Source organism: Drosophila biarmipes, chromosome 2L (assembly GCF_025231255.1).
Source record: "Drosophila biarmipes strain raj3 chromosome 2L, RU_DBia_V1.1, whole genome shotgun sequence".
Classification (NCBI taxonomy): Eukaryota; Metazoa; Arthropoda; class Insecta; order Diptera; family Drosophilidae; genus Drosophila; species Drosophila biarmipes.
In genome coordinates, this window is record NC_066612.1 from 25,765,073 (window position 1) to 25,781,302 (window position 16,230).

At 36.1% G+C, this 16,230-nt stretch overlaps 1 protein-coding gene across 6 annotated transcripts in view; it reads right to left on the minus strand.

Moving 5' to 3' along the window:
* Positions 1-14,590, minus strand: part of LOC108030489 (breast cancer anti-estrogen resistance protein 3 homolog) — a 111,957-nt gene extending 97,367 nt beyond the window's left edge. For 2 of the 6 annotated variants that reach the window (XM_050885309.1, XM_017103375.3), the window contains exons 1-2: positions 8,157-8,631; positions 7,542-7,899 (exon numbers count right to left, since the gene is read on the minus strand). In XM_050885309.1, coding sequence (XP_050741266.1) covers positions 7,542-7,835 — 294 coding nt within the window. In that variant the 5' untranslated portion in view covers positions 7,836-7,899; positions 8,157-8,631. Of the gene's footprint in view, positions 1-7,541; positions 7,900-8,156; positions 8,635-14,572 lie in introns of those variants that run through there. The other 4 variants (XM_050885307.1, XM_017103374.3, XM_017103376.3 and 1 more) reach the window with 4 other exon arrangements.
* Between the last annotated feature and the right edge of the window lie 1,640 nt (positions 14,591-16,230).

Here is a 16,230-nt window from a genome sequence, read left to right on the forward strand (position 1 = left end):
TTCCTCCAATTATCATTCCTGAGTTCAACCATGGTTTATTTGTGGAATTGGTAAATAATAAACATATTCTACAGAGCCCGTGCGAAAGCGAGAAACGTTTTGACAGACGCAGCCTTTTCACAGGGCGGCTATGACGACACCTGGTTGCAATTGAAGACCAGGTACCAAAACGGAAAAATCGTAGTATTCGTCGGCATAGGAAAAATAGTTGACGGTAAGGCTATAGACGGTTCCTCGAACCAACTAAAAGCACTACATGACACCGTCAAAAACTCAATGAGTATTCTTAAAAACCTTGATATCTGCACAAAATCCTAGGATCCAATCTTGTTCTTTATCAGAAGAAATCTTGACCAACAGACTCTAACTTCAGTTAAAAATCAAATCTTCAACAGAAATTCCAATTACATGCTGGAAACGATTAACGCACAACTTTTAACAACGCTCCGGCGCTTAGAAGAAAGCTGCAAGATTTGTACCCTAGGATCACATCAATTTTATGCGCTTTCAAGGAAAGGACAGGCTAGGACAACACTCGTAGCATGTACAATGGCCTACCTGTCAACCAAAAATCAAGGTCCACACACTATAGACTTGCCGATTGATCAAATTCATTGAGGGCCCAAATTCAGTCCCCACGATAATGTCATTTGTGTCGTAAAAGCGGGCGTGGAGAATCATCAAGAAGGTATGGAGAACTTTAATCATAAACATTGACCATAAACTTAGCTGCTTTCTATAAAATTTGGTTAAAAGCTGACCGATATCACGCCATAATTAAGGGTATCATTCAATGGGAAGGAGAACCCAAGGGACACTTAGCATGACCAAAACCCAACAAATAAAGCAGTAGCAAAAGTGGTAAAAGTACCAGACGCTCAGTAACACCCACACAGAAAAAAAATGCGTCCAGATTAATTTGATATGCGCATGGTAAGTTTGTGTTTTTTCGACAAATATCAATTCTCTTTATATATGGACGTTGATGCACTTCGACACTAACGACACTAAGCACGTGCTTGTTACGCGCGGGGCCCTTTTATAAATTCAAAAAACAAATAGAGACGGGACACAAATGAAAATAAAAGGCATTACTAAGAATTAAGCAAGTGAGTTAAAATATTTGTTTTTAATACCGGGATAGATGTTGAAATGATAAAGTTTATTATAGTTATTACGTAGAACGCAAAAGGGCTCGTGCAGAGAAAAATTTGATGTACATCGTGGCAAATTTAGATGATAATAAATTAGTGTTAGTCTAACGGGAACGTTGAATGTTAGGCGGTTTAAAAGTTCTGCAGAATCAATGTCACCTCTTATGAGATTTTGTATAAAAATAGTACCAAGCATTGTTCTACGATTTACAAGTGTAGGTAAAATAAGCAATTGTAATCTACTCTCGTAGGAAGGAAGCCTTACGTTTTGATCCCAGTTCAAACTACGCAGGGCAATTAAGAGAAATTTTTTTAGTACCGACTCAATACGGTCGATGTGCACTTGATATTGTGGATTCCAAACCGACGAACAATATTCCGAAATTGGACGGACAAGGGAGGTAAATAATAATTTGGTCGTATAAGGGTCATCAAATTCTTTTGACCAACGCTTTATAAACCAAAGAACACTCATGGCTTTGTTAACAGTGGACGTAATGTGACAGTCAAATTTAAAATTAGGGTCAAGAAGAACACCTAAATCGTTAACTGAATATATACGGTGAAGTGGCGTATTTTTAAGAAAGTAACTGATAAACGTAAGAGTACCCCTATAAAAAGTCATAACGTTGCATTTTAGGCAGTTCAAATTTAAAAGGTTGTACTCACACCATCCATGAAAACAATCAATATCCGACTGTAAGTTAAATCCAGACGCTGAATCATTATATCATAAACAAAGCTTAACATCATCAGCATACATTAGTATACGAAAATGTGTTATGATTGAGGAAAGATCGTTAATAAACAAAGTAAACAGCAAAGGGCCCAAATGACTACCCTGAGGCACTCCCGATGTCACGTAGATCAATTTTGAAACAGCATTCTTGAATATAACCCTCTGAGTCCTACCATTCAAGTAACATGATATTCAAGATAATAGATTACCAGGAAACCCAAGCTGATCTAATTTAAATAAAAGAAGAAAGTGGTTAACGGAGTCAAAGGCCTTACTAAAATCTGTATATTCAATGTCAGTCTGCATTTTTTTCTTAAACCCATTTATTACAATAGATGACAATTCAAGAAGGTTGGTGGTGGTCGATTTTCGCTTACCAAAACCATGCTGACACGGTGATATAAGCGAGGAACATAAATATTGCAAATGAGAAGTGATAATACGTTCAAATGATTTAGGAATTGCCGACAATTTAGAAATACCTCTATAATTTTGGGCATCTGCTTTCGCACCTTTTTTATGGAGTGGAATAATAAAAGAGTCCTTCCAGATAGAAAGAATATTTCTTGACATCGAAAAAGAGAGGATAGAGCAATATGGCGGCGTTAATCAGGTGAGTGGAAGCGAAATAGAATTATTCCAAATTCGACTTGGCTTACTTCAAACATGTTGTCTCGCTTGCACTAACATGGTTTTCATGTCTTTTGAACTTAACGCCCGCGGAAAACGTTGTGCGATAGACCAGCTGGTAAGGTGTCTGTCTCTGATGCTGAAGGTCCCAGGTTCAAGTACGCTCCAAAGCGTAGTATGCTTGAAGTGTTTAAGAATAATATCTGAAATGCCTTATAATTGTTATAACAAAGCGGCAGATTTTAATAAAAAAAATAAGGCCTGTCAGTCCTGTGTATCAAAAACACGAAGAGCTAGCCCTCTGAGCCAACGCTTGATTGTGACAAAAAAGCTTTGTCAAAGCTTTTTTCTAGAAAAAATGCTAATGTAAAAATGATATTAGCGAAATATCGTTTTTAACATTTCGATCATATCAAATTTATATGTGACATATCAGGGCCGAATTGATATTGGATTTCATCAAATTGACCATCATATCATATTAATTTTTTTTTCTGTGTAGAGTAAACGGGTATACCAGATTTGTCGGAAAATATGTATAATACAGAAAGAATAGTAAAGTATTCTTCATCAGGATTACAAGCCAAGTCTCATCAATGTCTATCGACTGACCACGCCCACTTTAACGTTCACACACGGTTAAAACGCTTCAATCTATCTGCCGCCCATATAGCATTTACTGAAATAACCGGTAGGATGCGCCCTATAATATCGATTTGCTGCTGATAAAAATTTCCCACGACCACTCTAACGACCACAAACGGTTTAAACGCTAGGGCTGGCGTTCTAAAATATCGCTTTGCTGCTTATATCTCTCTCTATTTCCCATTTGCTCCCTTAAGCCGAGTATCTGATAGTCGAGGCACTCGACTATAGCGTTCTTCCTTGTTTTAACATACAAGTATAACCTCCTACGCTTGAAAACAAAATTTTTATTTAGATTCGAAATTCGAATTTAATTTTATCAATATCGGACGACAATATCATAAAACTACCATAGGTAAGATGGAAAAATTGGTGGGAAAATAATATGAAAGCTTCGGGGGTTTTTTTTTACATCTTATCTTATACTATTGGGAATATATTTTTTTTATGTTTAAGAATTTGAATTAAATTTATATAAAATCGGAAGACTCGAAAAAATAGCTGCCAAAGAAATCGTCAGAAAATAAATTGATAATTTATATTTTAATATCGCTGAAGCTAGCAACAATCCTTCAAAATTTAACATATTGTTACTAACATTGATTATATCTTATAAATGCAAGGGCCACATGTAATAGTTCAAAACCTATAAACACTGTCTAAGCGTTTAACTTTTTTTTGTGTATCCATTAATTTTAGGGTCTTAGAATCATTTAAATCGATATTAACCGTTCCACAGAAGAAAGAAAGATTCTTTGATTTTTGTGAAAGTATATGAATTAAATGATTGAATTTAAAAATAAAACTTGTGAAATGTATTTATTTAGTAGATCTTATATTACATTTTCGTAACAAAAGGTGATATGAGAACTTTTGTTTGCTGTAGTTGCGATCGACACTAGATCTTTACCCCTTTAAGAGGTGTTTTTGTTTAATTCTATTCAATTTATATTTATGCAAATATTTGTACTCCTTACACTTAAATCAAAATATATCCTAAATTGTAAAACATCGCCCTTAAAACTCTTTTTTTTTTTAATCTCATGAAAATCTTTCTAAAGTCAAAAAAATATTTGTTACTCAAAAAAGCGTTACTTAGGTATAGGATTGCTAGAACAGGCTTAAAAAGAAAAACAAAAGTAATAATCTTATACCCGTTACTCGTAGAGTAATAGGTTATAAAAACTTCGGCAGGAAGTATGTAACTGGTAAAAGGAAGCGTTTCCGTCCTTGTAAAGTACATATATGGACCGTTCTTTTAAACACCGATGACTTTTTTAAGTTGACATTTTTGATTTGCCTGAAACATTCTTTACATTTACTATTCGGAAAATAAGTAAACACGTTTATCAAGATTTTGCCGAAAAGAAAAACTTTTTTAAGGGGGAAATTTTTAAAGTTTGAAACTTCAACTTTTTAAATACATTTGTTTAAACACACAACAATTTTTATTTAAAAAAAAGGAAAACATTAATATAAAAAAATTTTTTTAACTATTGCCTCAACAAAAAAATTTGTTGTGTTTTTGGTATAAAGCTGTGAAAGGATAAAGTTCCTTTAAAATTCATCGTTTTTTGGAATTTTTTTTTGCAATAGCTCCCAAGGCAAAAACGCAAAAATTAACTTTAGCTAAGCACACATTACAAAAAAATCTTCTTGCATAATAACTGTAGTAAATATATTAAGAAAAAACTTATAAAAAATAAAATTAAACCAAAACAAATTAAAAATTTTAGTTGGTAAAATAAATAGTGTTTTGATCTTTATTAAATATATTTCCTCTTTTTATTAAGAAATTATTAACAGATTGTTAAATAACTCAAAAATACAAACGACATAAGGTTCCAATAAAAGCGAAGGAGAAGGCTGCTTAAAATATCAAAGGGCTTATTACATTAAGTTCGATAAAAAAAACAATAAAGGAAGTTAGCTTCGGCAAGCCGAAGTTGGCGTACCCTCGCAGTTATAAGAAATAATCAACTTTAGTAACACCATGTTAAATTATGATATCAAAAAAAAGTATTTTATCCTTTTTTTCAAACCATCTTTTTTATATGTTAGAGTAGTCCGATTTTTTTAAATTGAATTCGAAATTCTTAAAAATAAAAAAAAATTATTATAAGATAAAATGTTAAAAAGCCTCGAAGCTTTAATTTGTTTCATATTATTTTCCCACCAATTTGCAGATCGTTCCTATGACAGCTATATGATATAGTTGTCCAATTTTAAAAATATTTTATTCGAAATTTAAAAAATGTTATTTCTAAGCTTAGAAGGTTATATGATAAAAAACACCAGATATATAATTTTTTTTTTTTAATTATTTTCCGATAGTTCCCATTGGAGCTATAAGATATATTTGTCTGATTCGGCTGGTTCCAACTTATATACTACATGTAATAGAAAGAAGACTTTTGGGAAAGTTTCATCTCGATAGCTTTAAAGTTGAGAGACTAGTTTGCGTAGAAACGGACAGACAGACGGCCAGACAGAAAGACGGACGGACAGGCAGACATGGCTAGATCAACTCGTCCCCTGATGCTATTCTTTATGGGGTCGGAAACGTCTCCTTCACTGCGTTGCAAACTTCTGATTGAAATCATTATACCCTCTGCAAGGGTATAAAAAAATCATTTCATTATTTCTCTGACCGTTTCTTTGACAGCCAAATGTTTGAGTCATCCGATTTTTATTAATTTTAATTCTAAAAAGTAAAAAAAATCTATTTACAATATTATACACAGAAAAAAAAAATGCGTCAAGATCAATTTGATATGCGCTTGGTAAGTTTGTGTTTTTTCGACAAATCAATTTTACCATTAAATAATGTCAAATTGATACCAAAAAATGTAATTTTCCCGAATTCTCTCTGTTGAATATTTCTTGACATCGAAAAAGAGAGGATAGTTAATTGCGTGAGTGGAAGCGAAATAGACCTATTCGAAATTTGACTTGGCTTACTTCAAACATGTTGTCTCGCTTGCACTAACATGGTTTTCATGTGTTTTGAACTTAACGCCCACGAAAAACGTTGTGCGATAGACCAGCTGCTAAGGTGTCTGTCTCTGATGCTGAAGGTCCCAGGTTCATTTTTTTTGTATCAATTTGACATTATTTCATGGTAAAATTGATATTTGTTGAAATAGATCAAATTGATCTTGACGCATTTTTTTTTCTGTGTGTATGATCCGCCTGGTTCCAACTTATGTACTAACTGCAATAGAAAGAAGACTTTTGGGAAAGCATCAGCCCGATAGCTTTAAAACTGAGAGACTAGTTTGCGTAGAAACGGAAGGATAGACGGACATGGCTAGATCGTCTAGTGATGCTGATCAAGAATATATATACTTCATGGGGTTGGAAACGTCTCCTTCACTGCATTGCAAGCTTCTGACTGAAATCATTATACCCTCTGCAAGGGTATAAATATAATTTTATTGTGGCCAAATTCTGGTACACGTGTTTACTTATATTCCGAATAGTATACGTAAAAAAAGTTTCAGGGAAATCAAAATTAAAATTTTTTATTTGCCCAATTCGTTTGGTTTGTAAAGGAACGGCCCATATATATTCTTGATCAGGATCACTAGCCGATTCGATCTAGCCATGTCCGGCTGTCCGTTCGACCGTGTGAATGCTGAGATCTCGGAAACTATTAAAGCTAGCATATTTCAGCTGAGAAACAAATATCAGATAGTCGAGGCACTCGACTACAGCGTTCTTCCTTGCGTTTTATTTCTTTTTGTCAATAGCTATCGATTGACTCCAAAATAGTTTTATATGACCGCTTAAACGTTCATAACGCTAAAAAACTGTCTGGCGCCCACAGGTTCAATGATAAAAACTCGTCAATAACCATCGATTGACCTCAACAAGTTCGCCACGCCCATAATTTCTAAGTCTGTCTGGCGCACACATTACCATATATTGAAACCGCGGGTTGGTGGCGCTATATAATCGTGCTTTCCTGCTTGTATGTCTCCATCTCCTATTTGCTCGCTTTAGCTGTGTAACATGACTATATGCCGGCAATTGTTAAAATCGGACCATACAAAAAAGTTATACTTACTATTCTACTATACTACAAATCATGAAATGGAACCTACGTGGCGTTGTACGAGTATGTTATCCTAGGGACATTTGCTTTTATATCTGTATTTCCCGACCTTTGTTTTTATAACTACCTACAAATTTTTATGACCAAATATAGTCATCGACCTATCTACAAGAATATTTTCATCTACTTTGGGCTCTCCTTAGCTTGCTAACGGGTATCTGATAGTCCAACACATTTTTCCTTGTTTTTTTTTCTATTTGAAACCACTAAAAACTTAAATCACTAAACTAAGTCCAGATATCTCTTCCGAACTCACCTTGTTTAATACGAAATGCAGAACGGCTGCCTGGCTCCGGCAGGTGAGCACGTAGTTGTCAGGCTGGGAGGCGCAGTCGCGGACCAGGAAGTCGCCCTCGCGCTTTACGATGTCCTCCGCTCGCTGGCGGGGAAGGGCTCCGTGGTACCACGCGTGGGAACGTAGTTCGCGGGCGTCCAGGCTCAGCTCCCACTCGAGCGCTTTCTTCAGGGCAATGGCCTCCTGTTGCTCACTGGGACTGGGCTGTGCGGTGGCCAGCGGGGTGGAAGCAATGCTGCTGCCGTAGCTCTCCATCTTGTTGTCTTTGATGGCACAATGAGGACTGTTGCACCTGGGCACCGGTCTGAGCTACGAGTAGCTGTCAGGATAAAACAGGGGTGAGAGTTAAATTCTCTTATTTTGAGCACATTGATTGTAACATGGGGTATCCTCTCACAAGCGTCTTGAGAGAAATTTGCTCCCACAGAAATTGCTCTTTAGTATATGAACAACTGCAAGTGTAAAATTTAAGTGCAAAAAAAAAAAAAATTTTAATTTAATAAATAAAATATAAAATCTTTATTAAAAAAACAGAACACACATAACAAATTTGTTTCAGAAAGACAGTTTACTTACCTGCTACGCCCAATTTACAAGGGAAAAGATAGGAACGGGGAGAACACTCTTACAACTCAAACAAATTTTATATTCAAAGTTCTGGATTTTTCAATCGCACATCTGGCTTTAATACGGGAGTGGAGTTTTTAGTCCTGTCATAATATACTTGTCTGAACTCTTTGCCGCTTGATTATGCTTTACAAATTTTACGACGTTAGCTTTGAGTGTGGTGTTCTTTTAGGGGTTGCTCACTGCTTTCTCTTTGCGACATACATTATTGAGAGCCGTTTGTTTAGCGTTTTGCCTCCACATTTAACATCGTTAAATGTCGTTTTTGAGAAACTATTACAGAATGCGCGATGCATGCAATGCAATGCACGCAATGGGTAACTTAATAACATTTAAATGTATTTTTTGAATACTGCTTCTTAGAAAATGAAGTTTCAGCTATGATTTGAGCGAAAGACGTTGTCTTCAATATGTAACAATCAATTGGTTTAGTCCTTAAAATGCTTATACCGGTCAATCGATATATCGATACCTTTAGGTATTGACATACCTTATTTAGTTTAACATTTTTCTAGCACCAAAACTGTTTGAGCCACTGTTTTGGGCGTTTGTGGGCATAAGAATTATCGGACCAAATTTGCGTTGAGTACTAAGCTTGGGTATCTAAATCTGAAATCCCAACACACCAGCTTTTTTGGGCCGAGCATGAACTTACAGCAACGGTCAAAATAATAGTAGTGTCCACAGGGGCTTTTTAGTAATCCCAAACAATAAGTCTATAAATGTTTATACACTTTTTTTTATTTTCATTGAAACTGAACTAATAGTAGCTAATAATAATAAACATTAACTAAGAATAACTAAGAAGATTAAAGAAACAACAAGAAAGGATGTTAGCTTCGGCAAGCCAAAGTTTGTTTATTCTTGCAGTTATAAGAAATAATCAACGTTAGTAACACCATGTTCAATTTTTAAGGATCGTTGCTAACTTCAGTGATATTAAAAAAAATTATTTTATTATTTCTCTGGCCGTTTCAGCTAAATGCTTGAGTCATCCGATTTTTGTTAATTTTAATTCGAAATTCTTAAAAATATAAAAATGTATATTCCCAATATTATAGGATAATATGTCAAATAACACCGAAGCTATAACTTATTTTATATTATGACAGCTATATGAAATAGTTGACGGATTTTGATAAAATTAAATTTGAAATTTAAAACTATTACAAAAATGTTGTTTCCAAGCGTGGGAGGTTATATGTTATAAGATCACCAAACATATCATTTTTATACCTGTTACTCGTAGAGTAAAAGGGTATACTAGATTAGTCGGAAAGTATATAACAGGTAGAAGGAAGCGTTTCCGACCCCATAAAGTATATATATTCTAGATCAGGATCAGTAGACGAGTCGATTTTGCCATGTCCGTCTGTCTGTCTGTCCGTATGAGCGCTGAAATGTCGAGAACTATAAGAGGTAGGACAGGTATACTTGGCATGTATACTTGGCTGTAGAGCCTACAGTTTTTATGATAGAGCCAAAATTTGTGTTTGCCTCATAAATACTTATCGACTGACCTAAAAAAAAATGTATCACGCCCATTCTAAAGCCCACAATCGGCTTAAACGCTTAAATCTGTGTGCCGCCCACATAACATCTACTGAAATAGCCGGTAGGTGGCGCCCTAAAATATCACTTTGCTGCTTATATATTTCCCTTAACAGTAATGGGTATCTAGTAGTCGAGGCATTCGAATATAACGTTCTTCCTTGTTTAATCAGATCTCGCCTCTCGGCAGTACATTGTTTTCCACGCCCCTATAGTGAGGACTAATTGTCGAGGAAGAATCTATGAATGCCCGGGACTATTAAATAACATTTAAACGTATTGTTAAACAACACTTACCTTGTTAAAAATGGAGTAAATTTTATTATTCTTGAACTTTGTTTTGCCTCTACTATTATTTTAACTGAGTCAAACTCGCTCATTTTTGCAAATTAAGGCGAAAATAAATACACAGAGGTATGAGAACCGAATTTACCTGCACATTCTTAGATCTAGACTTACTTAAGTGAAAAAATGAATTAATTTGCCAAGAAATAAAGAAAATAGTAAGAAAAACTCTTTGTGCAAACGGTACTACTATTGACCGGAACTTTATCTTAAGGTTTGGCTAAATTCAAGGCCTACCTATATTTTTTGTTTTTTATGCCCAAAGATGGGATGTAAGTAAATAGATTAATGTTTAAGTTAATAGAAAATGTGGATAATTTTCCATCTATAAAAGTTATAAGAATATTACTATATACCACTGTGAACGGCAGTTCCCGTAGTGACGAACCGCACCAGGAGAGTGACTCTGTCTGCTGAAATCGTCCGATTGTTCAGAGTGATACACCAAACGAAAGCTATCGAAAAATTGTAAACCAAGACTTTGAAATAATCAACTGTTTTGTAAGTAAGGCGGGGAAAGTATAAAATCAAAAGTTTTAAAAATGTAATCTGTCGGGGCCAGTGGGGTAAACACCGCTTGTTATGAACCTAATTGTATTCTCACTTAAAGGACTTAGTGTTATATTATATTTCTATTAAACGGATCTTCCGATTTTAGCAATGACACGTTAAAAAAACGATATTTTTATTAGTATAAGATAATATGTCAAAGCACATCGAAGCTAAAATTGTTTCATATTATTTTCCCACAAATTTTCCGTTCTTATGGCAGCTATCCGAATTTGATACAATGAAATTAAAAATTCAAAACTGATTGAAAAACGTTATATTCAAACTTAGGAGGTTGAATGTTAAAAAAAAAAACACCAAATATATAATTTCTTCATATTATTTTCCCAACAAATTCCCGATCGTTCCCATGGCAGCTATTATATGGTCGTCCGATTTTGATAATATTAAACTAAAAATTGAGAACTGCGAGATGTTATGTCTTACCTATCGGCCCTATATGTTTTGTAAATTTTACTAGGATCCGCTAGTGGTCTCGCCTAATTCTTTCCGGATACCCTTGTCTCGTCCCTTGGCTCTTAGATGAAATTGACGCACATACGGGCTATAGTTACTGATAAAATTTTTAAGTTTGGGACTTTTTGGTAATCAGCTAGCGAACAGCCTGCGGGGGGGTTCTTTGACTCTTTTCTTCAAAAACACCCGCCTCCATAAAAATTATAAATCCCGTTGCTCTGAAATTACCGTTAATGAATCAGAATTAATTATAAAGAGAAACCGAAAGTCTCTATGCACAAATATCACACCCCTTATTTTGTTGTTTACCAAGTTGTTCCTCATATCTTTAGCCACCCTACCGTTGATTTTCTGATTTGGGTATTGAAAATCCCAATGTTGTTTACGACGTGTACTTCCTGATCACATTACCAATCAGGGATAATGCCATAATTAAGCACCTCATTTTTAATGCTTTAATTAAGTCCAAAGTTCACAATATTCTTCCTTATTTTAATACACATTATGTTTTCTCTTAATGACGTTCTATAGTTTTAACTTAGATTTCATTGTAATGTTTTTATATTTCTAATATTCTAATAAAAAGGTTTATTAATGATCTAATGAAAAAAAAATATAATTCAGGTGGTTCTTCCATAATTTCGGGGCTTTTGTCAGCGAAGAATATATTTTGTTAACACTTAATTTGAATACTAGCTGCCCGAAATGCGATCAACAAAAATAATATACATATGTGGCAAAATATAGTTTATAACCACAATGCTACATGTTGTCACTCACCCTCTGTAGACTCCGTCGAAGGCCTTCGTCGTTTCGCAGATTAGGTTGGTATAATAGTTTTACTTAGGTTTAGCACGAAGAGAAAATGTGTTCTGCGCCCATGGGAATTAATTTTAGCATCGGATGGCCATTACTTGCTCTAGCTATTTTTATATCCTTGCAGAGGGTATAATGATTTCAGTCAGAAGTTTGCAACGAAGAAGTTTGCAGTGAAGAAGACGTTTCCGACCCCATAAAGTATATATATTGTTGATCAGCGTCACAATGCGAGTCGATCTAGTCGATCGATGTCCGTCTGTCCGTCCGTTTCTACGCAAACTAGTCTCTCAGTTTTAAAGCTATCGGGCTGAAAAAGTCTTATTTCCATTGCAGGTAGTATATAAGTCGGAACCAGCCGGATGGGAAAACTATATCTTATAACTATATCTTATAGCGTAACTATCGGGGAAAAAATTTAAAAAAAATATTATATCTTTGGTGTTTTTTAACATATACATTTCTATTGGATATGCTTGGATATAACATTTTTAAAATAGTTCTGAATTTCGAATTAAATTTTTTTCAAAATCGGACGACTATATCATATTGGTCCTATAGGAACAAACGGAAAAAAAGTGCTAAAATAATATGGAAAATAACCTTCTACGCTTGGAAATAACATTTTTTGTTTGGCTTTGAATTTTGTATTATTTTATCAAAATCAGACGACTATATCATATAGCTGCCATAGGAACGGTCCGAAAATTAGTCGGAAAACATGAAATAAAAATTAAATCTTTGGTGTTTTTAAACCTTATAATAATATAACCTTATAACTTTTCTTAATTAGTTCTGAATTTCGAATTAAATTTTATTAAAATCGGACGACTATATCAAATAGCTGTCATAGGAACGATCCGAAAATTGGTGGGAAATAATATGAAACTAATTATAGCTTTTTGACATATTATCTTATAATATTGGGAATATACATTTTTATACTTTTAAGAATTTCGATTTCAATTTAATAAAATTATTGATTATTTTTTTTATAGCTGCAAGGGTATACAAAATTCGGCTTGGCGAAGTTAACTTCCTTTCTTACTATCCCTTAGTTTACTTTTAATTTTATTCCAGTTTTAATTTTAATTCCGGTTCTTTTTATCGGGTTGCTCCGGTGGACTATTATATGCTGTTGTGGCGTCCAGCTATAAAGTTGGACAAGCACTGATGTGCACTCCTACCAAGCAACAGTTAAACATCAGCGAGCGTCAGGCACCGAGAAAAGCACAGCAGAAAATTGGCACAGAAGCACGGCGCAGCTGCCGACGAATTATTGGGGCTTAAAAGCACGCGCACACGCTTTATGGTTCAGCTGGAAGGGCCTTTCGGCCACGTGAGGTGCTCCTTGGTTCATTCCGCAGCTTGTCCAGTTAATGTACACCCTAACCTAGACAAACAAGCGGTTGATGCGGAGCCGCTTTTGCCTTAGGCGCTCTGCTATATGTTTTAATTAATTTCTAAACGGAGGTGCCGTGATAACGTGTGATTTACTGCGCTGTTTTCAGAGGAATAACTTTTCCGGAAATGGCATGACAATCACCCTGAGGTCCGACATGGTCAGCTCTGCTTTATATCGATATGTAACTATCGCCCTTTAGCGCAGATCTACCTCGTAACCTATGCGAATGCCAAGGCGGTTCCGTAAACGTTAATTTCGATTTCAATCTTTATGTTCTTGATCGCCAACAGACTGCACATTACAGAGACTGACGGACACAAGGATATGGCTAAATCAACTCGTTTAGTGATGAAGATCAAGAATATGTACGGGGGCAGTCCGATAAGAACTTAGCCTCACCGCCCGATGGCGTCACTATCGCAAGAGAAATATACTATCGTATAGTATATTCTCGTAGACGGCTACTGTCCAAATTTCAGCCGAATCGGACTCGAAGTTTTTATTTGACTGCGTGTGGAATCGGACGTGTCCGCGGAATTAAGAAAAACGGAGAGAGAAAAATATCGGTCTGTGATTTGATTTTCTTTTTTGGAAGAGAAATCGCGCAGCTTATTCAAAGAGGTCTTAAATGCTGTGTACGGTGATTCTTCTCCTTCGATGGCGACCGTCAAAAATTGGCTTAACCAAATTCAACGTGGTCGCACGTCGGTTTTTGATAAGCCACGCCCAGGTGCTCCGAAAACGGATACCACAAAGGATAACGTGACAAAAATCCACGGTCTCGTATTGGCAGACAACCGATTGAGGATACGCAAGAAAGCTGAGACAGTAGGCATGTCAAAAGACCGCGTGGGTCACATATCCTGCATGACATTTTGTGGATTAGAAAGCTGTCGGCGCGATGGGTGCCGCGTTTGCTCACTCCGGACAACAAACGCAACCAAGCAACAGTCGAAACAGTGGACTTCACCCGGCGAACCTGCTCCGAAGAGGGCGAAGACTGAACCAACGGCCGGAAAGGTGATGGCCATCGCTTTTACATCGACTACCTAGAGAATGGAAAAACGGTCAAAGGGCTGTACCCTGCCGAATTATTGAACCGATTCGCCGTCAAATTGCAGAAAATACGGCGCCATTTGGCGAAGAAAAAAGTGCTCACACTTCCGCCCTCGCCAAGGCCAAATTGGTCGAACTGGGCTACAAACTGCTAACGCATCCATACCGCATACTCTCCAGATTTGTCCCCGTGTGACTTCTTTTTGTTTCCAATCTTGAAAAAGTCACTTGCTGGACAGAAATTTGCGTCGAATGAGGAGGTCGACACAGAGGCATATTTTGCAGACCTCGAGAAAACGTATTTTTCAGACGGGTTAAAGAAGTTGGAGCATTGCAGGGTAAAGTGTATCGAGCTAAAAGGAGATTATATTGAGAAATAAATCAAAAATTTTCGTTTTTCTTTTGGAGGCTAAGTACTTATTGGACCACTGTCGTATACTAGAAGGCGTGATGAAATGTTTTTTGCCAATAGAAATCCCGCAGAGGCTTTCAGACAGCTCAAAAAAGTAAATATACAAGGAAAACTGATTTTTTTTTAACACATACCCTTATTTGTTTGGGATCGTTGGACACGCCCTCTGAGCATACGTGCAAATGTTTATAGAAGGCGATGAAGCGCACGTAAAAAACAAATAAATAACATATTAAACTAAGCTAAGAATTGTAATTTAACAAAAAACTTAATAAACGGAATCTATTTAAAATTTATTTAAAAGTGAATAAAAATGAATGTCTTTCAAATTCAATATTTTGATAGGTAAAAAATATATCGAATTTCCGAGGTGATTTCACTTGGGACGTGTCACTTGCAGAGGATTTTACAATGGAACAATTCAGAATTCACTTGCAGGTGACAGGCTATACAACAAATGAGTATAAGGAACAATTGGAATTCAGAGTGACTACGAACAATTTTTATTTGAATTTTCACTTGTGAACATCCTATATATATGGGATGTTTATTAATTTGTTTTTTACGTTTGTCATCGCCTTCCCTAAACATTTTTTCGTGTCATCCCGAGCCCCTGGCCAACGCTCCTGAAAAAATTTGGGTTTGTGTTTAAACAAATTCGTTTTATTTGTATCAATTTCTTGTTAAACCCCTTTTAGAACTGTGTAAAAACCTTTGCGGGATTTTAATTGACACAAAACATTTCCTTTTGCCACATTCGAGTAACGGAATTTTCTAGGTTATAAAAATTATAAGACACAGAAAGGGACGAAAATTTCAGAAGATCTGACTCTCCTTGATGCACAATCTTTTTTGTCGGAACTTTTCTACGCTGTGCCGACTTCTCTTCTCACGTCTACTGCGGCGCAGAGTTCAAGGCACAAAAAAAAATAAAAAAGTTGTTTGCCATCTGACTTGTCACTCCGCGCCTACTGCAGAACTGAAGGGAAACAAGAGGCTCAGGAACCTACTGTAATAATAATCCCGCTCCGCCAATGAAGAAGATAGGGTCAACTTTTTCATTGTTCTCATTCTTTATTACATTTTTGTTCATTCCAATGTATTGATGTTTTCGGAGCAGCTGTTGTTGCCGCTCCGAGCTCGAAGGAGGTTCTTGTTGATAAGTCTCGTAGCGGCGCTGCCAACAGCGGCAGCGGAGAGACGGCCTATGCATTCTTAAGTATGTAGGTATGCTCACTTAGTCTGGAGCGCTGAGGTATATGCACATACATGAGGTCCGCTCATGTTGAAATTATGCTGACACTTGCCTTTTTAGCCTGCGGACCAAGGCACAGCGAGCAGATCGTATTTCGGGCACTGAGGTTGATGACCGAGACTCGGAATTGTATAAACACTATGACGAAGTGTGCGTG